General features: G+C 32.6%; 3 protein-coding genes and 1 long non-coding RNA gene across 7 annotated transcripts; 2 read left to right on the top strand and 2 right to left on the bottom strand.

Moving 5' to 3' along the window:
- Positions 1 to 1,699: 1,699 nt before the first annotated feature.
- Positions 1,700 to 5,826, top strand: Drk (growth factor receptor-bound protein 2 drk). Its single transcript, XM_078179112.1, has 7 exons — positions 1,700 to 2,383; positions 2,515 to 2,599; positions 3,361 to 3,458; positions 3,561 to 3,680; positions 3,761 to 3,926; positions 4,004 to 4,177; positions 4,246 to 5,826. The coding sequence occupies exons 2-6, from the start codon at positions 2,522 to 2,524 to the stop codon at positions 4,175 to 4,177; spliced, it is 636 nt and encodes a 211-aa protein (XP_078035238.1). The 5' UTR covers positions 1,700 to 2,383; positions 2,515 to 2,521; the 3' UTR covers positions 4,246 to 5,826.
- Positions 5,827 to 6,891: 1,065 nt separating this feature from the next.
- On the bottom strand, positions 6,892 to 8,414 carry Rpb5 (DNA-directed RNA polymerases I, II, and III subunit Rpb5). Its single transcript, XM_078179113.1, has 2 exons — positions 7,446 to 8,414; positions 6,892 to 7,360 (listed from the first exon to the last, which is right to left on the bottom strand). The coding sequence occupies exons 1-2, from the start codon at positions 7,745 to 7,747 to the stop codon at positions 7,030 to 7,032; spliced, it is 633 nt and encodes a 210-aa protein (XP_078035239.1). The 5' UTR covers positions 7,748 to 8,414; the 3' UTR covers positions 6,892 to 7,029.
- Positions 8,415 to 9,414: 1,000 nt separating this feature from the next.
- Positions 9,415 to 14,357, bottom strand: LOC144469157 (uncharacterized). The gene is made up of 3 exons (XR_013493927.1): positions 14,258 to 14,357; positions 10,043 to 10,085; positions 9,415 to 9,689 (listed from the first exon to the last, which is right to left on the bottom strand). It is a non-coding gene; the product is annotated as an uncharacterized LOC144469157 (long non-coding RNA).
- Nude (Nuclear distribution protein nudE) lies at positions 14,288 to 20,914 on the top strand. 4 transcript variants are annotated; one of them, XR_013493926.1, is made up of 10 exons: positions 14,288 to 14,678; positions 14,865 to 14,935; positions 15,342 to 15,529; positions 15,649 to 15,939; positions 16,023 to 16,159; positions 16,231 to 16,410; positions 17,040 to 17,167; positions 17,476 to 17,686; positions 17,899 to 17,969; positions 19,991 to 20,052. XR_013493926.1 is itself a non-coding variant. In XM_078179111.1 (8 exons), exons 2-8 carry the CDS (start codon positions 15,444 to 15,446, stop codon positions 20,046 to 20,048), a joined length of 951 nt encoding a protein of 316 aa, XP_078035237.1. In that variant the 5' UTR covers positions 14,437 to 14,935; positions 15,342 to 15,443; the 3' UTR covers positions 20,049 to 20,914. The 4 variants fall into 4 exon arrangements, 1 of the variants encoding a protein (XP_078035237.1); XR_013493924.1 differs by having other exon boundaries at positions 14,288 to 14,935; XR_013493925.1 differs by lacking the exons at positions 17,899 to 17,969; positions 19,991 to 20,052 and adding an exon at positions 17,786 to 17,872 and having other exon boundaries at positions 14,288 to 14,935.
- Positions 20,915 to 20,964: the final 50 nt, after the last annotated feature.

Genomic DNA, 20,964 nt, shown 5'->3' with positions numbered 1-20,964 from the left:
ATTCTTCGTCGTATAAATTACAGTACTTTGCCGCGTTTAATTGGAAGCTCGTTTGCAAGGCGGTACAATTCAGTCTCGCTTTCAACGCCACGGTTGCACAAAGGTAATTCAATTTCCGTGGTAACGCGCTCGCACGGGCGCCTGCTCTCCCGTTGCTTCTCTGAAAACATTGCTCCTTGTGTAAACAGCCAAAGACAATGACGCGAATAAACAATGCGTTCGCATGAATCTTAGGTAACAGATCGACGCGGTATTTCAAGTTGTGGGCTATTGATTCGCGTGACATACCATGATCGACGCTCAAACTAATCGTAATGGAGACGATCGCTTTTTTGTTTCTTCAAACTATTTCAAAAATCTATTTCGGACTAATGAATTCAATTCAATCGAAGTGAATAAATTGAATAAAACAAAAAGGAACATTGTTCAGCGTCAAAGGTCTCGTTAACGAACATTCATCAAGGTCGACAATGGGCGTTTTGATAATTAGTTAACGGCGCCTATTTACGTCGAGCAATTATCGATCGACACACGCGGATAATTAACTCAATACGCGTTACAGCGGCGCGACGGTTTTCATTGTTTAACCGCGTTCACCACTGCTGCCTCGATCGCATTGTACTTATGAAGAACGTCAATCGGAGATCTTTATCGTGCCAATTTTGTCTGCTTCGAAAACAACCATGCCCCGGTAACAATTAACAATAACCTGACGCTGACGCATCGATGACCCGTCTCTCGAAACCCGTCGGTCAACTGTAAATAGAGTTGAAAAACGAGCAAACTACGCTTTGTAAACTAAAAGATAATTTCCGGTGCTTTAATCGCTGTAGAAGTACGTGTATCTTGTGCAATACGTCCATCTACCGCGCGACCAAGCATTTATTTCAAATATGTTTACCGTCCTTTGGTAAACATCTATAAGAACGATAGTTCTAATTTCAATCTGAACGTTGCAAATACTATAACCTATCCTGCTTTCACTGCACGTTTATTGAGAACTCACGTGATCGGTGACAATGATGTCGGCGGGAAATGTACAAGCATTTCGTGGTAAGTTCGAACGTTTCTCTATTTCTATTTCTCTTTTGCATATTTCATGGCGCAAGACGCTTTCAAACGTAGAATAATCGTGGTTTCGGTATCGCTTGCGTAATGAGTCAAATTTTTAGTCGATTCTTGTTTCGTAATTTCATCATTTAACGCAATCGTGCTTCCTTCAATGATGAGTGAAATAATTATGCAACGAACACGGCTTCATTCGCTATTATCGCATGGTCAGTATCCAATTACCCGATAGCAATCCATTCTACATGGCAGGAAATGACGGAAAGCGGAAAATACGCAGTACCCTATTATCTTTGGTCTTCAGTTTTGATTTATCGATGGAATTTCAAGAACAGAATATTTATTCCGAGGAACAAACGGAAAACTATTGTACGAAAAAGTTGAATAGACCCGTACTGGTAGAGCAAGCTCGCTAGATCATTCAAAAGCTCGCCAAATCTATTTATCGATTTTCGATCATCGAGCTTTCAATCTAACGGTTAAAAGTAAACCATACACGATGCTTAATCCGTAAATGGAAAATATTGTGATGATAAAGATAGAAAGATAGTGCTGAAAGATAGTGATACAAAGATAGTGCTTTGAAAAGTCGGAACATTAGTGGTATACACATACGGGTGATATCATAAAGTACAAAATGGTGGCAGAGCAGTCGACGCAGCATACATAGAACACGCATGCGCGCGCCTGCGCCACAGAAAAATAGTACGCTGGAGATTTCGTCTGGTAAAATCGCGTTCACTGTCTCTGTGGCTGTGGAAAGCTAGCGTTAGTTGTTTGTCAGCTCGTTTTGCAGGAATCTGATAGTCGTTTAATCGGTGTACACCTCGACATCGAATGCGTCGATCGCATTTCAATTTGGTGTAGAGGCGAATCCGGACGTCGAGGTGGGCTTGTCGGCGCAGTGAGCCAGTGCGCATCGGTGGACCGAAACACGGAGCCGAGATCAGTGGGAGAGTCGAGAGTGTAATGTCTGATAAGACGAGCGATGGACAGCCGTGCGAGCGCGTGATCCTACCTTTGCTTTTGACAGTTCACCTTCCTTAAAAAGTGACACGAATCGTCGAACGGGTCCATCCGCGAGCAGCAGTCGTGTTGCACCTAATATGTTCGTGCCAATGTGCCATTGATCCAGGCGGACTGACGGAGGACTAATTCAGATAATCGTAGGCAGCGCACCAGAGAAAAGCACAAGTGGTCGTTCGTTCGTGTGTATCGCGCGTTCCGTTCTGTAGTCGTGACCACCTACGTGTCTTTGACTCATAGTATAGAAATATCAACCAGGAAAATCTACCTCCGTACCAGACTAATAACAGTCAGTATCTGTCATTGCATTTTCCCAGTGACAAACAAAGGCGACTAGTTTTAGCGCTGCCTTCAACCTCTGGATATATAATATTGTCTCTCTCTCTTCCTCTCTGTCGTTCTTGTTCTCGTGGAACGAAGAAGCAGAATGGAGGCGATAGCAAAGCATGATTTTACGGCTACCGCCGAGGATGAGCTTAGTTTTCGAAGGAGTCAAATCCTCAAGGTTTGTACATCTAATACTCGATCTTCAACCATAGCGATACACTCTCCGAATAGAAAATTGGAGAAAACCGTTCACCGCTGCTAGTTTTCGACACATGGTTTCACCAATCCTGAACTTTCCGAACTGCTATCGCGCAAACGGATGTCGCGTGTCGCTTCAGGATATTCGCGACAATGCATAGCGTTCTGATCAAAATGATGCTCCCCGTTCGCTTTTTTTTCGAGTCGAAGGAAAGATGTTGATTTTTAGGAGGTTTTCGATATTATTTGCGCCTAAAACATGTGGCTCAAAGTAATATTGATATTGTGATAAAGATAACAATTTCTGTTTTTCCTGTTCCGTTTGTGGTTAATTAAAAATTTGTATGACATTCCTTTTAGCTTACACATTTCCTTTTATTAAAAGAATTCACCGGTAAATTATAATGTTGCACAATAGAGAGTCGTTTGTGTTCTAAAATCTTCCAGAGACATTGCTTTTTAATTATCTATGACTAAATCCTCTGAAAGTATAATTCATGTGGAAGTATTTAAAGAGAAAATATTTTCTATTAAAAGGGCATAAAAGATGTATAAATGGTTCAATTGTTTCAAATAATTGTACAGTAGTATGAGCTTTTGGAATAAAATTGAACATAATGTTGTTAATGCTTTGTCTATCGTTATATTAGAATGATAGACATATTTGTTAGCCTTAACAGATTTAACACAGAACATTATTACCATAACATGCATGGTATAACAGCTATGTTATTCTTACAGATTCTAAATATGGAGGATGACATGAACTGGTACAGAGCTGAACTAGATTCCAGAGAAGGACTCATTCCAAGTAACTACATAGAAATGAAAAACCATGAGTGGGTGTTCTATTTCTTTTTTTTTTCATTAATTTATTGTAAATTGCTATTAACTTCTTTCATGTTTTCATTGTTTGCTCATGCTTTGTATATCTCTTACAGTTGGTATTATGGAAGGATAACCAGAGCAGATGCAGAAAGACTATTAATGAACAAACAAGAAGGCGCTTTTCTTATTAGAATTAGTGAAAGTTCGCCTGGTGATTTCTCTTTGTCTGTTAAGTTAGTAAAATTCTATTGGAAAGAAACTACACAGATTAAATGTACCTATTAAGTAATAATTATTGGATGGTTTCCTTCAGATGTTCAGATGGTGTTCAGCACTTCAAAGTCTTAAGGGATGCCCAAGGAAAATTCTTCTTGTGGGTGGTCAAATTTAACAGTCTTAATGAATTAGTAGAATATCACCGTACAGCGTCTGTTTCTCGATCGCAAGATGTTAAATTACGAGATATGGTCCCAGAAGAAGTAATTATATATAGAGAGAGAGAGAGAGAAAGAGAGGAATTGCTTAATTTTTATCGTAATATCATATTTTGTTTCAGTGTCTAGTACAAGCTTTATACGATTTTATGCCACAAGAACCTGGTGAACTCGAGTTTAAACGAGGTGATGTAATTACTGTAACCGACCGTACGGATCAACATTGGTGGCACGGAGAAATTGGTAATAGACGAGGCTTGTTCCCATCTACATATGTCACTCCTTATCACTCCTAGGTAAGTATAATAGCAGTATTTTAAGCTTTTCATTTGATTTTTCAGAATAAAATGATCGTTGATTTTAGGCCTGATATCGCGCACACATAGGCCAAAAGCATCGGCCACCATGTCCCACCACTACTATACACAGGATCAGAGCTGGAGCAGAATTAATCAAGAAAATTTTGCAAACTCCGCCTATTGAATGGGCTACCAGGATGCATTGGTGGTCTAGACGTCGAGTTTTTAGCTTGGCTTGATACACCATTAGTACTCTTTATCGGTCCCATTGAAAAAGCTTCTCCTCGTTTAGTAACACAACTGCACAGATATAGAGTTTTATTACATAGCAGACAGCAAGGTAGCAAGTTTTTTTTTAGTTTGTTTATATTCAAATCGGCAGGAGAACTTTTCACTGAGACTGATATTACTACTCGAATTTATTAATAGTCATTATGCGTGTAAAATAGACACATCCCATAAGCATCTCATATTTCAGTTTCACAAGTAATCGAGTAGAGAGTAGACCTGAAAATACATTCATAACATTTACGTGTGACAAACGAATTGTGGAGTGGTGTTTCCTATTTCTTGGTAGTCCATTAATGGAGTGTTCAAACGCGAAGGTATAATATTGACCTTGTGTGTACATCGGTTAACAAGGAGCATCGGCCATATTAAACGAAAAATACATACTGTTTCGAAAGTCGAATTTAATGTAAGGCTGGCGTAAACACTGTATTTTTCGATACGAGAATTTGCTGTTCGAAGAACGGGTGACCTTCGTGATAAAGAGCCTAGAATGCCAGATACAAGAACTTTATATAGATATAGCATTAAAACGCGTCGCCTTTTGGCATAAAATGCACACTATGCCTCTATGTTGTGGATATTTTTACAAGTAATAAGGGGAAGATAATATTCCTCGAACGATTGAGACAAATCTGATACTGATGTATCAGATATACTTGCTGTGTATCATATAATATAGACTTGTACTTTCAGACTGTACGTTGAGTAATCGTTCAGACAAGATTCGAGGGAAATGTTTTTTTAAGTATTAACGAAGATCATTTGCAATTTCTGTAATGTTGTCTCATGGGTGAAACTTCTCTCGATTGGAAACTTTTATTTTTTTTATTACTACTACCTGTCTTATGAAACAAACTTTTCTTTCTTGAAATATGTCATGGTGTTTTTTTTTTGAGATTTTACGATAAAGAATAACAAACAAAAATGCCAATTTTACACGAACATGGTATGTGTTATACATATACATATATTAATGGGACTCGAGTACAACGAGCAACTGATTTATTCTTTGTAACACGTCAGAAATAAATTAGCGAATCAAGTAAAACACAGAATCGAGATGAATTTGTGTTCCGTAATGCATTTTTCAACACATACCAAAACATGATATAATTCCTCAAATTGGTCATACGAAATAGACTTGTCTGTATAACGTGAGACATATAATTTTTAAAAGATCGCTAGTTCGTGTATATTTTTTAAACACTTTCTTTTTAACAGATTATTTCGACACACCTTACTTTTTTTATCTTCGTGTAAACAGTGAAAATACGTAGCCCTATTTTGTAATTATTATTATTATTATTATTCGTTATGTTACATTTTATTGATAACAATATATTATATTAATTACACTTGCATGCCTTATTTACTTACGCCCATAATCCATAATACTTTTTGGTACTTGTTATGTAAGAATTAATAATTTAAATTCTATGAGTATTTTACAAGTGCGTTATATAGTAATTGAAAGTTGCATTGTATTTGTATGAGCACTACATTTATATAAAATAAGTAAAAACAAGAAGAGGCAATTATTCTAAAGTAATAATAGATTTCTTTTTAATTCAAAGACTGCAATAATTACAAAATACAGTACTATTTGGTTTTAGTACTGAATCCAATAACATAACGATTGACGTTTACAAATAAGAGATTACAAAAAATATATATATAGTTATTTAATAATCCCCTTTACATTGCTGACATTTTTTGAAATGATTTATAATATTTTGTATAGTTCCTATTGAAGCAAATGTTATCCTGATCAAATCGGGAGAAAAATTACTATTTATTGAATTATCCCGAAACAGTAGCGATCGTTTGTTTACGTTTTAAGAAGTATTAAAATTGTTAAAAGTTTTATTCTACCACTGTAGTTAATGTTATTAGAAACGTGGATGTAGAATAGACATTTACAATTTGAAAAAAACTTTGGGAAATCTTTATCTCAGGCTTAAATAATTCAAAAGCATGTAGATCCACCTCTATTGCATATTCGTGTTGACAAGCATATTTACACTCCATTAATTTCATTATTTTTTAATAGGTCTCATTAACAGTCGTTGTATACGTTTTGCATTCTCTAGTTTTCTAAATATTTTATATTGATTGTTGATGCAAGACATTGAAGTATGGTACACATTCACTTACTATAAGCAATGTTTCCCATATTCTGTATAAATTACTTAAATCAATTTGGAATTGAGTTGTCTTGAGACAACAGTATACTATGGATGTATCTGGACCAAGAAATGTATAATAATCAAATATAATAAAGTTACATGTTTGAAAAAAGTTGTATCTGCTAATCCTAACTATCAATTTTGATATCAAAGTAAAAATTATTTATTGCGTAACAATTAAAAAAATTGCTGTATAATTAAATACTACCTGCAAATACATTTGTAATTCGTTAATTAACAGAATAACTCATATATTTTGTACATCTTTTTGTCTTACATTATACTTATCAAAATTATATAATACATAAAGGTACTTTCATTTCAAGGCAATATACATGTATGACATAGTTGTTGCATACAAAAATTGTTTATTTAACATACAAGTCTGTAAGAAATGTATCTTCCAGCAGTTTCGGATGGCCTGATAATTTTTACAACTTGTCCACGTTTTAAGCCAAAATAACGGGCAACAGGATCACCAGCTTGTATACGCATCAACTGATTTTCTTTCAACTTGTACCTGGTAAGCAGTTCTTCTTTTTCATCTGGTGTAAGCACAATGTGTTCAGGTACTAATTCATGTTCTGTGATGTTAATGAGTAACTCTGATTCCAAGAATTGTTCCAATATGTATTTTGGAGCCATGTCTACCAAAGACTGTTTTGCAGATGGTGTCATACCTTGCTGAACGACGATAATAGCCCTATTTGTGATAAATAATTATATAAAATATAGATAGAGAATGTATAATATAAAAATCAAGTTTCCATAATAAATTGTAACACTACCTGTGAATCTTCTCTTCTTGCATTCTCTGACAATAAGTTTTAATTGTTTTGATTCCAATCTTGGGCTCATCCGGAAAAAATACAAATAATTGATCTGTAGGATCGTCATTGTGAGCTACCAAAACAATTAAATCACTGCGTGCTGGTCTTTTTTCGCTCGGTTTATCACCGAACTGTTCTTTAAAGTGTTCCAAAGTTTGATCCAACTCGTCCTGAGTAACGAGATAACCTCGATCATGACACAACTGCATCACAGTCTTTCTTATTCTCCATAACTTATAAGTTTCAGCTTCGTCATCCATATCTTTCCTGAATAATACCTAATCGTGCATGTAACTAATTCTTACTTTTGTTTACTTATTACGTTATTTAAACGAAATAATTAGAGAACCAATTTCATAATAATAAAACACTTTTACAGTGTGGTTCAATAGACCCTCGATCTATCTTTCTGATCGACACTACATAAATGATGCTAAACGCCGGCAGGCAGCGCGATCGCGGCACTCGTAACAGTTGGTATATAGTAGTAACGCTCGCAAACCGTAGAAACTTTCAGAAATTGTACCTTTTTGTCTAACCACTGGCCAACGCAAGGGAAAGAGGAAAGGACTAAAAGTTATGAGTATCGTGTCGCGTTACTCTCGGTGGCTCCTAACCTTCTTTTCCTTCCTTTGCAGTTAGAGAATTGGAGGGGATTCTGAATATTCGTACAGCCCGCGAAACCTGGTTGGTAAAAGCACGTAGATGGTATATGTAATGCGTAGGCGTAGGCGATGTGTAAGCAAGGACAAAGACAATATATGACAAAGATAGAAGACAACGAAGAAAGGGATATGTTGGATGATGGTCTTTATATAAATAAACTATTTGATTAAAATATTTACAGTCAACACTTATAATTTAATTAAATATTTTATATGAGATTATCAAACTAATAAATAAATTATTACAGCTTAATAGACACGCGTTCTCTCTAAGCACATTTATTATAAATTTAATGACTCATTGATATGAAAACAATAACAATTGAATACATATTTACAAAGTGGCAATAACTTATTCATTAATTTAATCGATATTTAAAAAATATTGATAAAATAGAAAACGTTAATTATTTACATCCGCCACATTACTCCCCTTTGAATATTTAAGATCATTTAAATATTAAATCTTGTTTTCTCTTTCTTTGAACCCAGGATATATTTGAGTCCGCTCTTTTTTTGAAAATAAAGGACAGTCTAAATTTTCTAACTGGTCATCTTGCTCTAAATTTTTCAAGTATGTAGATTGTAATGTTTCAATGTTAATATTAGTAGACTGTCCATCAATCTTTATTGTGAAAATACGATCTGATAGTTTGGCAATGATTTCATATGGACCCTCGTACGGTAGTGTTGGAGGTGGTTTGACTGTATCTACTCTTAAAAATACAGTGTATATGAATTTAAATCTTTATTAATAAATACCTTATTTTTAGTATAATGCGTTGTGTAATGTGACTTCAACATTTTCATGTATTCTCTTAATTTGTGTAAAAATATCTTTTGATTAATTGGTGTCTCTTTTTCTAAAAGGGGTTCACCAGGCAATCTTAAAGTTTGTCCATATAAAATTTCTGCTGCTGACGAATTTATACCTTTTTTAAAAACTGTTCTTAATCCTAAGAACACTATTGGTAAAATTTGTATTCAATCTTAAACATTGACTTTCTGTCTGAAATTATCTTTTTTAATTCTTCATTTGTCTGTTGTACTTCTGCTAAGTTTTCTATGATTACTACACAAGCATTTCAATAGCTTCAGTTCTAGAAAAAGTAACTGCAATTATATTTTCATCTGCCTTAATATAATTAAGTTCATTGTAAATTGTCCTATAAAATCTAAATGTCGAAGTTGTCAAAGTGAAGCTTTCAAAGATTTCTGTTGAAGTGCAAAAATTGTGTTTATGGTTAGTTTTATTTATTGATTTATATTTATATATACATATATATAATCTCGTCCTTCAATCATGAAATTAAAAAATTTTAGAATAAAATCCCAATGGTTGTCATTCATAATTAGCATATTATTCCAATACAGCTCGCATTACTGTAACTGATGTATCTGTAGTTAATGCTAGACATGCATTTGCTACAGAATGTACTTAATAATGTTGCATTAATCAATTGCTCTTTTGAAAGATGAAAAGAAGTTTTTCATTCTTCTGTCAATTGAATTATTCTTTTATCCTTCTTTTTAGCACCTGCAAGCAAAGAATGTACAGGAACATGAATGTTTACTGCCATAGGATTAAACCTTCAATAAAAATTTATTATTTCTAAAAATCTTTTAAGTTCTGTCCGGTTTTTTGGAAGAGGAAAATCTTTTAAAGCTTGAACTTTATCTTCAATAGATCTTTTATCTTTAGCATTGACTAAATATCCTAAATATTTAATTTCTTTAACTCCAAAAACAGATTTATTTACATTAATATACAATCCACATTTTTGTTATTGTCCAAAAATTATTTTTAAATGTTCCTATATTCTTCTTCAATTTCAATGTGAGAATTATGTCATTCATGTAACTATGACAAGATATTATCCAAATACATACCTTTGAAATGTTTGAGCAGCATTCGTCAATCCAAGTGGCATAACTAAAAATTCAAATAAACGAAATGATTTGATATATCTTCAGAAACCATTGGTATTTAGTTATAAATTTTAGTAAGATTTATCGCCAAAAAAATTGTTGAATTTGCTAATTTAAATAAAATATCTTGTATATGAGGAACAGGATAGCAATCAGGAATAGTTACTGAATTTATTTTTCTATAATCTAAACATAGTTACCATTCTCCATTTTTCTTAAAAATCATATTTAAAGGACTCGCCCATTAACTAAATGATGGCCTATACATTTCTTTCCATATCAAATCTTCAAATTCTACTTCCACAATTTTAAATTTATCTGGTGTTAATCATTTAGGTTTTTCAGTAATAGATTGTTCATTAGTTAACCCCTTGCCATACCATTTTCTTTACAATTACCATGGTTAAAATTTCTTTGAAGAAAAAGGAATTTTATATTTATTCCATACTTACAAATACTCGAATGTTTAAATATTGGTAACAAGGGAATAAAATTTGATTCCAACTTAAAAGAATGGATAAACATTCATATCTAACAACTTATTGTTATAAATCACCATCACGAGTCTGACTCGTTAAAGTACAGCAGGGGGTTAATATATGTATAATGATAAATATCTTTATCTCTTTTTAAAACATCTTTTTGAATTGATTTTGTATTGTTAATATATTCTTGTAATAATTCTTTATGTGTGAAAAAATTATTTATCATTGAAATAGAAATTGTATGTATATGTTAAAGAAAACCAAATATTTGTAATTTTGTTTCTTTGTCCAATATTTTTTTTTCATTTAAATCCACCAGGAGATTAAAATGACCTATAAAATTGGCTCCTATTATCAAATCTTGTGTACCTATCAAGTCCATAATGAATTCCTATGTAAAATTTCTACAAAATCCTAAATTTACAGTAATTAAACATACTTTTGTCATTAATAGTGAGATGATAATTACCATTTAAGTACCACCTGTACTCCAGACAGTATTTCTAGTTTTTCAATAACAATTTTTCATTTTATCTTTTCTTTTGAACATTTTCAGTCTATGAGCAGGGTTCTTATTTGAAAGAATTTTCTCTAAATTTTTTATGGTGATAACATAGTGATTCTTTATTATTGAACCTTGTTCTTGACGTATTCCATTCTGTTCTAGACGAAATTAATCTTGACTTTTTTCATATTAACAATTAGAATTGTAATTTGTTTTTGTAATTCTTGTAGTTGCGAATTTGTTATATCTATCTTTATCTTTCTTTAAATTAAAATAAAAATTTTCTTTTGCTTCAATCATAACAGCATCTTAATTTTTTCTTTAAGAAAGATCACGTTGAGGTCACCAAATAAATATGAAGGTCATTATATAAATGAACTGTTTGATTAAAGTATTCGCACTTAACACTTACAATTTAATTAAACTTTTTATATGAAATTATCAAGCTAATAAATAAATTATTACAGTTCGATAAACACGTGTTCTCCATAAGAAGGTTTATTATGAATTGAATAACTTGATATAAAAATAATAACAATTGAATAAATATTTACAAGGTAGCAGTAAACAATTCATTAATTTAATCGATATTTTAAAAATGTTAATAAAGTATAAAACATTATTTAAATCGACCACAGGAATAACGTGAACGTGCCAATAAATCTGTTTATTCAGCTTGGGGTAGTGAAGTCTAAAGAGCTGTAAAGCAAAATAGTGCAACGATTAGGCTAGCGTTATCCTTGTTGCAAATAAATCTGTCATTCTCTTACAAATTACGGATATAGAGTAGAAGATATACGTGAAAAAATCGTTAATAATGTACTAATATAGTACCAAATGTGTTTAAATGAAATAGTAGCATACAGTTAGAGGTTCATTTCTGCTTCTTTAATTATTATACATGACGTTTCTGAAGTCAAGAAATTAATTATTTATAGGACGCTATCAAATTGGATATTTAATGTTGTACCGGAACACAGCTTGCAAAATTTATTATTAATAACTATTCACAAACACACAAAACTCAATCAAAAACTATATGTGAAAATAACTAGAAGTTCACTTTACATTCTTTAATTAAATATTAAATACAAATATTTATAATTCATTAGCGAGAAATGAATAATAAATGAATCTTCTCTCGAGTTGGTGTGTAGAGAGACTGGCCGTCTGTTCTTTTTTCTCTCCGTAAAATGCATAAGTCAGACCTTGTCGGATACCTACAATGTCTCTTTTACATCTGGACTAAACGACTTGAATTTTTTTTTAGTTGATAGAAGGATCAGTTTATTAGATTTAGACCGTAAGTATAATGCTCTTTTAAAATTTTACTATTGTTTAGAATATTTATGACAAATATTTAAAAAATACGTTTTATTGATGCTGTAAATTATATGTATACTGAAAATTTCAGCGAAATCGATTAACGTAAAGTCAAGCTACAAACATTAAAAGATTTTTAAAACTGCAGATTTCTCACATTGATCGGTCAAAAATCGAAACAAAACTTTTTAGAATTTTTAACATGCACAGTGACTATTGTGGTAAACAACCGTATTTTTTTCATTTTCGTGATAGCATCAGATAAAAAAATTTAGAAATGAAAATTTTTTTATTTCTTTCGTCATTGTAAGCAATAGTAAAATTTAAGGAAAGCATTCTAGTTATGATTTACTACAAGTCTCGGGATTAAACAGCACGTAACATAAGGTTCGCAAGGATTGTGCTCCCAAAGTCCCGTCGCGTGTCTTCTTTCCAAATGATCACCTAAATATTACATATACACATATACAGGGTGTTTGGAAAATCACTCGCAATTAGTAAATGAAGGATTCCTGAGGTTATTTGAAGTAACTTTTCCCTTAGCGCAAATGCAACCCACAGCATTGTTTATGAGTTATTTACAAAAACCACTGACCAATGAGAGACGAGATTAGTTGACGCGAGCCGGTTGAACCAATCAGCGGAACTGGGCTTCGTCATTGGTCAGTGGTTTTCATTAATAACTTGTTAACGATATCTTGGAGAAAATTTTTGTAAAGGAAAAAGTTATTTCAAATGCTCTTAAGAATTCCTCATTTGTCGATTGCAAGTAATTTTGAAACATCCTGTATAAAGAAATCGGCACAAGCGATTTATGTTATCCGTAGTAAAAGATGCAGCCAAGGCAAGAGAGACGCGTAGTGGGACTCAGGAGGTATAGCCATTACGAACCTCATGTTGCGTGCTGATTAATTCCAAACCCTGATCTATTAGACTGGTCCCGTTCTAAAAAAGTTATTGCATTTTAAAAGGTATCCGAATATTAATCAGGGTCACTATAATTATATTTCACTAAATACCAGGGAATTCGAGGTCTCCAAAAAATGTAGGTGGCAGGAGCGAGACTACTTTCGCCTTTCTGCAAGAGCAGTATATTTATTTCAAATCATGTTCCCCCGGGCTTACAAGGAAGACCCGGGGGGACATTCTTGTTTTATACATTGCAAAGATAGAGAGCATTAGTTCACAAACCTGCCTCCGTAGGTGGCGTCTTAATAATTCTTTCTATTCTTGTCGCACACTGTATTTGTCCATACCTTACACTTTATTTTTATTATGTTATTTATCTTCTATGTCATATAACAATGATTCTTTAAACTTGGAAGACTGTTATAGATGAAAGATCTAGGGAAATTGCATAAATAAATTTACACGTTATATTAACAGCTTTACAAAATTTATATTGTTACACTTTACAAGTCATATTCTATTTCATAACAATGAATTAATGGATATATAAATAATGATTTATAATTTATACAAAAAACGGTATAATTTCGAAAATACCAGGCACATTGGGGCATGATCATAATTTTTTATATAACGCGCAATGATGACAATTGTAGATAAACAATTACGGAGGAGTGGCAAGTATACGAGAATGTGTACAGGAAAATCGTAAGTTTGATATTGATGACATGTTATTTAAGCATGTAAGTATGTACATATGCGCAGTTACGCATGTTGTGTAGCACTATACAAATGTTTCGATTACCTTTGTCTTTCTATATTATATGCACTTTTTTGGAGAAAAAGAAGATATAAAAAATGGTGAATAGTGTATGCTGTTATTTGGTTTTTATCGTTCTGGCTCAAAAATATAATTTAGAACGTAGGACACTAGAAAAAAAGGGGTTGAACTACCTATTGATGGTATCCGAATGTACTGCTACTGAATCCACGACTATCCACCATGGTCCACCATGTCTGATAGACGCGTAACCGGTTAGCTCTCGAACGCCACCTTAACTACGCCGTAACCGTAGCATTGTGATCGAAAGTAGAGAGAGATACGTTATATGTATTTGTATCTGCCATTTTGCAAGTGGTAAATAGGCGCGGGTCTTTCAGTCGGAATTGTCGTACGAAGAGTAACGCTGAATGTAAATCGATCGCGAATACAGCGGTGCGGTTTACGATCGATGGAAAACAAATGGCCGATTCAACGAATGGTTTTTAGTTTGATTTCTGCTGTGTTTGGAACGCGGTATTCATCGGAGAAAATTTTTCATTTTTCTTATTCCTAACTTACCGTCTCAACTGAGCAGTGACTCATAATTCCACGGTAATGACATTTGTGTCTCACGCGACATTCGCTCTACGTTTCACCTGCTAGTGTTTTTCAAGGTCTTCCGTATTTATATTCATCATATAACGATTCAATTTTTATGCGTTTACACGAGTCTTTCGACCGTTTCATTCAACACTCATAGCGATAAACGTCTACGATTCTGTTTCGGTTCGGTCACAGATAGCCGCGGAGTTTACACTGGACCGTTCGTCGCTTCGTCAAATTGTCGCATGTACCCTTCAACGAACCACGTAAGTGCTCCTATTTCAAAAGCATTTTGCAGCAAATCTCACTTTTATTACATGCAACATTTTTTAACTAACTGGTCTGTTATTCACGGTTTCACTCGTCCCTCAATTTCACGGCACATTCATTGTTTCCTAATCAATGTACTGATTACTGCGAAGTAGGTTAGATTGACGTTATTTCGATTCTGTTCCGAGTACATATCTACATATGTAATGTTAACAGGACAATCGTACATTTCTTCTCTTCTTTTTCCCTTTTTCCAGTTTCAGTTAACGAAAGCAATGAAACTTTCACTATGCCGATTACGATATTGAACATACTCGTCGACAAGAACGTCAATAGTTTAGTGTATATATATTCACTTATTAGACAGAATTTCACAAATTAATCAATCTATTTCCTTTGTAGAATGTACCAGTCCCATTGGTAAATCAAAACGGATTGTAGCTGTCAATTGCTTCCAATACAATAATCTAAAACTTAAACAACAAAGTTGGAAATACCTATAAAATGATGGACATTGATCCTCCACAATTTGTGTCTAAGGATGATGAAGTTCAGTATTGGAAAGATCTTGCACATCAACTACACAGAAGGTAAGTTAATTTTTCTAAATTCTTTGATAGGATTTCAATTTTTATGTAATTTATCAATTAGCTATAAGATCACAGAAGTTAGATCATGTAACAAACAAATTGATGTTCTATGATTATAGGAAAGAAGATATAGAAAGAGAATTGGAAGAGTTCCAAGAAAATTCACAATTATTAGAAAAAGAATTAGAAGCATCCTTGGAGCAAGCAGAAAAAACTAATAGAGAACTACGCCAACGAAATGTTAGACTTGCCACTGAGGTGGAACAATTGAGGACAAGATTAGATCAACAAACATCAGACTGTGCAATGTTTCAGGGAAAGGCTCAAGATTTGCAAGCACAACATGATCATTTATTAAAGTATATAAGAGAATTAGAGCAAAAGAATGACGATTTAGAAAGAGCTCACAGGTATTTAAATGTTTGCACTCCAATGATAAGAATAAATTCATTTAAATTACACGTATTACAATTTTTGTATTCCTTCCATTTAGGATAAACAGGGTAACAGAGGAGGAAATAGAGGCTAAGCTTAATTCAGCCATTGAAAAAAATGCTTTGCTGGAATCGGAACTTGACGAAAAAGAAGGCCTAAAAGTTATAGTACAGAGATTAATGGACGAAATTAGAGGTTGATAAAATAACTAATAAGACTTGAGGTCATATTGAGTAACGTAATCTTAATAATAGGCGCTGTTACAGACTTAAAGCAGGAGATTCAAGTCCAAGAAAGGCATCAACCAGATAACGATAAGTCCGCAGACAGAGTTCGTAATCATGTCGATAGTAATAAGCTACAAGTTGAATTGGAAACTCATATATCATCTACCCCAATAGTACAACAATCCATACCTCCAAGTAATACAACTTCGCCACTAAAAAGTAAGATACATAATACATTTCGTAAAACTAAACGCATGTTTTGCTTTGGACCTAAAAGATGATCTTTAATACTCTCAAACTGAAGGATCAACGACAAATATATTAATTCTAACAGATCGATTTAACTGTGAGGCAATAAATGGATGCAAAGTTTGATTATCGAATCGTAAATTATATTTTTTGTATGCTATTTAAAATTCTTTTTCAATGATAAGTAATTTGTTTATCATTAATTGATACTTATTAAAAAATTTTTTGCTCAATCCGACTTTTATGCTTCAATAACATTCTTCTATATGCTTTAATGACTTTTATCTTCCTGTGTGTCTGTGTGTGTATATGTATATATATATATATATATATATAAATATATGCATACACATATCTATATAACATATATACACATATATATGATATTGTTATCAATGAAATAAAAATTATTTTAACAAACTTGTTCTTTATTTTAGTTTCTAAAAAAATATAATGTGCATCCAACTTGCATGTAGACTATTTTTTTTTATTTATTCTTATGAAAGTATTGTGCCATTTAGTAGCTACAGTTTCTCTAAGTTCGATAGTTTAATATTATATACCTGTAGTAACTTTTGTCTTCTCCTGTTTGCAATTAGTTGGAAACAGAGTGGTAGGGGGTGTAACTGGGAACAACAATAACAATAATAATGTGAATCCACCATTGGCACCATGCACAAGAATATTAGCGATGAATATGATTGGTGATCTTATGAGGAAAGTTGGAGTAAGTATTTTTTTTGCTATATAAATACATCTTACATTTTTATACTTGTTGAGTACACAATGATGTACATTGAAATAGTTTTGATGCATGGCTTGTATACCCTGAAGTTTTTAAGTGACTTTATCAGTTGCCGTAAATAATGTCTTTGGCACTAGGTAACTGTTCCATGTAGCATGAATCGTTTATTCGCATAAACAATTTTAGATTGCCAATATTTTCGAACCCTATATCCAAATATGTTGAGTTTATACGAAAACTAGTCATTAGTCTATGATATTGGTAGCGTGACGTAGCTGGTGTTTTGGTAGCTTGACAGGTGGGTCTGCATGGAGTGTAGGAGGGTAAAGTGCACTTGTCTGGGTGGGAAAAAAACAGTGTCTGCTACACCTACCGATTTACCATCCGTCCAGGCTCATACACCTAGTCAATGTATACAACAGCAACCCAGATCAACCAAGTGCTGACCAAGCCTCCATGATACCTCACCGTTAAATTATTTTCTGCATTCTTGTGACACAGGTCTTTATTTGGATTCTTTTGCTTTGAACTTTAAACTTTTGTTACTGTACATACACTTAATTTCCTACTTCCCTGGCTAATCTTCCTGTATGTAAATAGTAGTGTCCAATGGTATCTATTTGTGCACTGAAGAAGCATAAAAATATGTGCTGATCACAACAACACATTTGTAAAACGACAATACATTAACGATAGCTGTTTAATCAACACAGGCATTGGAGAATAAGCTAAACACGTGTCCAAATCCATCTCGGGAGGATCAAGCCGTCCGTGATCTCTACAGGTAACATTAGAGCATCGTAATAATGTTGAAAAATTACGTCATTATTCCTTTATCTTTGTGCACTGCGTGTACTTGTAGTAAAATATCATGTATCAATGTGCAGGTTTTAATATGGTTTTTTTCGGAATTGAATTAAAAAATAGATAATTTATTTTTTGTGCAATATTGCCTCCTTCAATGAAAGAGCTTCTGATAAATTTATAATTCAGTGATAATGGAAAAGTGATACATGATAATTATTAAATTAGCTGTACTTATTTAGTTCTATGTTCGTCCTTTACATACATAGTGCTTCTTGTGAATGCTAGAAACACGAATTTGTGTGTACTCAAAGCTCCCAATGATCCCAGCTCACTAGTGTTTTACTCTGAAAGTTCAAAATATTTCATAAGACTGCATTACTTTTTATATAGTCCGTTCTTCGCTTGCGGTACTAATTTAAATAGTGCATCCCTCTTCTTTTTCACATTGTCCTAATTGTAAGGCGCATTACGTCTTAGTTTTTAATACATCTCTGAGACAAAGCGATCAAAATTATTTAGTATCATGATAGATTTATGAGTCTCTATTAAGTTGTTTGATTTCAATTTAACGTGACTTAATACTTCCAGTTCCATAATCGTACTCTATTATTCATCACATTTTAATATAAGGTGTAGGTGAATACCGAATTGCATTTAACTGTCGAATTTTCTTTTTGTGATATAAAAAAAATGTTCTTAGTTTTGTAATATCTGACGTGGTCTCAATAATTTAAATCTGCAAGAGGATAAATTTTAAACGGTTTTAAATAAATTTAATGTGTTACTAATGAACTCATATTTTTTAATTTTCTTGGACGACTTCGTTAGACAAAATTATTGAGACCTTTGTTTATTTATATTCATTTTAGTTTGAATATTTCATTTAATTCCTAAGTTAATGAGTATTACCTTATTTTGCAATGTAAATTGATCAATTATCTGATATTGTTTATCAAAAGCTATGTAACACTTTTTTCTTAAGTGTCTAATTTTTTCATATTTACTTTAAGTACGTTTACGTTATTATGAAGCTCTTGTGTATATTAGGTTGAGTCAACAATATGTTGTAATATAATATGTTTTTATAATTTCATTTTAGTAGTAAGTTAAAAAAGATAAGTTCATAGTAATATAAGTGTACTTGTAAATAACAGATATACGTATAGATGAATACGCATATTCGGAGTATTGGCTTATGTAATGGCAATATTAGATGCATAATTTCATGTAAAGATTACATACATGTAATAATGAGACTCGATAATTTGTAGAACAAATTATGGCTCAATCTATGTTTACCATTTTAAATGTTGATTTCTCGTGCTCAATTTTGTTTCATAAAATAGCTTTGGAAGTTTTATAAAAATTTGTACATACAACATGAAAGGACAACACATATTGCGTAATACATCAATGGTTGCAATTTATGTTTTCATTGCATGATGTGTATATGTCACTAATGTTCATTTCTTGTATAAAATAAAACCTTCTATTGTGTGTGTATAATATCAAACTGTTTAGACGTATTCAAAGTTGCACAATATAGAACTAGCGTTTTATCATAGTTTTATACCGATTATATGAAACACGCATTAATTACTCATTGCAAATAGGATGTACCTTGAAGAAGCAAGTATTACAAATTGCAAATCCTCAAGTATTCTCTTAATCGTCTCGATATGCATGCTGTACCATTCTACGCACAATCCATAAATATGTACAGCATTTCTCAATCTTTAACTGTGCTCTTAACATTATATATACTAGCTGTATGCAATTGAAGTTATTAAACGATGTAATGGTAAAATAGTGAAAACTATTCAAATCAGATCGAGTATATTGGGGTGGGTGTTTAACAAACAGCAGATTGCGAGAAAAAATCTTTTATAAAAATGATTGGGAAGCGCTGGTCAAATTTGAGTGTGCATTCAAGTATCATAAATTATAGTCCATAGTGTTAAAAGATGGTAATGAAAAAATATTGAATTTTTTAATTAGGACTAGGCGGCAGGTACGAGGCTTTGCCTCTGGAAACAGCAACCACATTCGATTATAAACAACGGGAAATATTCCAACAATACATTTTTACTTCGTACGACGTACATACTTCTATGCCTACTGATTTGTTTTAATTCTTATTCAAATCTCATTTATTAATTTATTGCAAAATTATGGGATGAATGAGAATTATTATTTTTATCGCGTTACTTTTTATTTACTTCTAATAATTATAAGATTACTCGACTCCTAGTTTTAAGGAGACTCAGCGAGTTTCAGAAATTTTCAGTTTCCTATCGTCATTATTTAAAAGTATGCTTTACAACGGTATGAACGGACTTTGTAAATATTTTAATTTCTATGTAGAAATTTGATAACGTGATAATTGTAGGCACGTAGCACAGTTACGTTTTATAGGTACATATTCACAAATGATATTACAAGATTAATTTGTGAGCTATTATTTTCAGTACATAATTTTAACACGATTAAACACTTTGACATAATTTAGGAAGAATGTTGTAACGTCTAGTGCAAATTTAGCTTTTAGAGTTAGATACATGTCTATTTTTAATAACAAAACGAATGAATTGTCTCACGCGTCGTGAAGTAGTTCAGTTTTATACTTCGGAACATGTAAAAGTTATTGGTACTAGATATTTTACCATAATTTGTGTGCTTTTATGCCACTTGCATAATTTTAAATAGCTTTGGATCTCTGAATATTTATACGAAGTAGAAAATATACTAACGCCGCTAAACGAAATGTATTATCTAATAAGAAAATTTGTCGATCCCTTATTAGATTTCGCTTAAATGTATCAAAATAAAAATTATTCAAATGATATTTCAATCGTATTGTTAATACCAAACTGATTGTAAACTGGATTTCCAAATGACGCTGAAATCCAAATAATAGCAAGTAATAGAATATTTGTAAAATAAATTTGTAAAAGTAAATTTAAATCTTTGTA

The sequence above is a fragment of the Augochlora pura genome, chromosome 4, assembly GCF_028453695.1.
Source record: "Augochlora pura isolate Apur16 chromosome 4, APUR_v2.2.1, whole genome shotgun sequence".
Classification (NCBI taxonomy): domain Eukaryota; kingdom Metazoa; phylum Arthropoda; class Insecta; order Hymenoptera; family Halictidae; genus Augochlora; species Augochlora pura.
This window is presented reverse-complemented; position numbering and strand designations above follow the sequence as displayed.

Coding starts and splice junctions, on each gene's coding strand:
- Nude (XM_078179111.1), top strand. CDS start 15,444: ATGATGGACATTGATCCTCCACAATTTGTGTCTAAGGATGATGAAGTT. Junction 16,160..16,230: donor ATTAATGGACGAAATTAGAG/GTTGATAAAATA, acceptor GCGCTGTTACAG/ACTTAAAGCAGGAGATTCAA. Junction 17,970..19,990: donor GCCGTCCGTGATCTCTACAG/GTAACATTAGAG, acceptor TTTTTTAATTAG/GACTAGGCGGCAGGTACGAG.
- Rpb5 (XM_078179113.1), bottom strand. CDS start 7,747: ATGGATGACGAAGCTGAAACTTATAAGTTATGGAGAATAAGAAAGACT. Junction 7,361..7,445: donor CAAGAAGAGAAGATTCACAG/GTAGTGTTACAA, acceptor TATCACAAATAG/GGCTATTATCGTCGTTCAGC.
- Drk (XM_078179112.1), top strand. CDS start 2,522: ATGGAGGCGATAGCAAAGCATGATTTTACGGCTACCGCCGAGGATGAG. Junction 2,600..3,360: donor GAAGGAGTCAAATCCTCAAG/GTTTGTACATCT, acceptor TTATTCTTACAG/ATTCTAAATATGGAGGATGA. Junction 3,927..4,003: donor GAGATATGGTCCCAGAAGAA/GTAATTATATAT, acceptor ATTTTGTTTCAG/TGTCTAGTACAAGCTTTATA.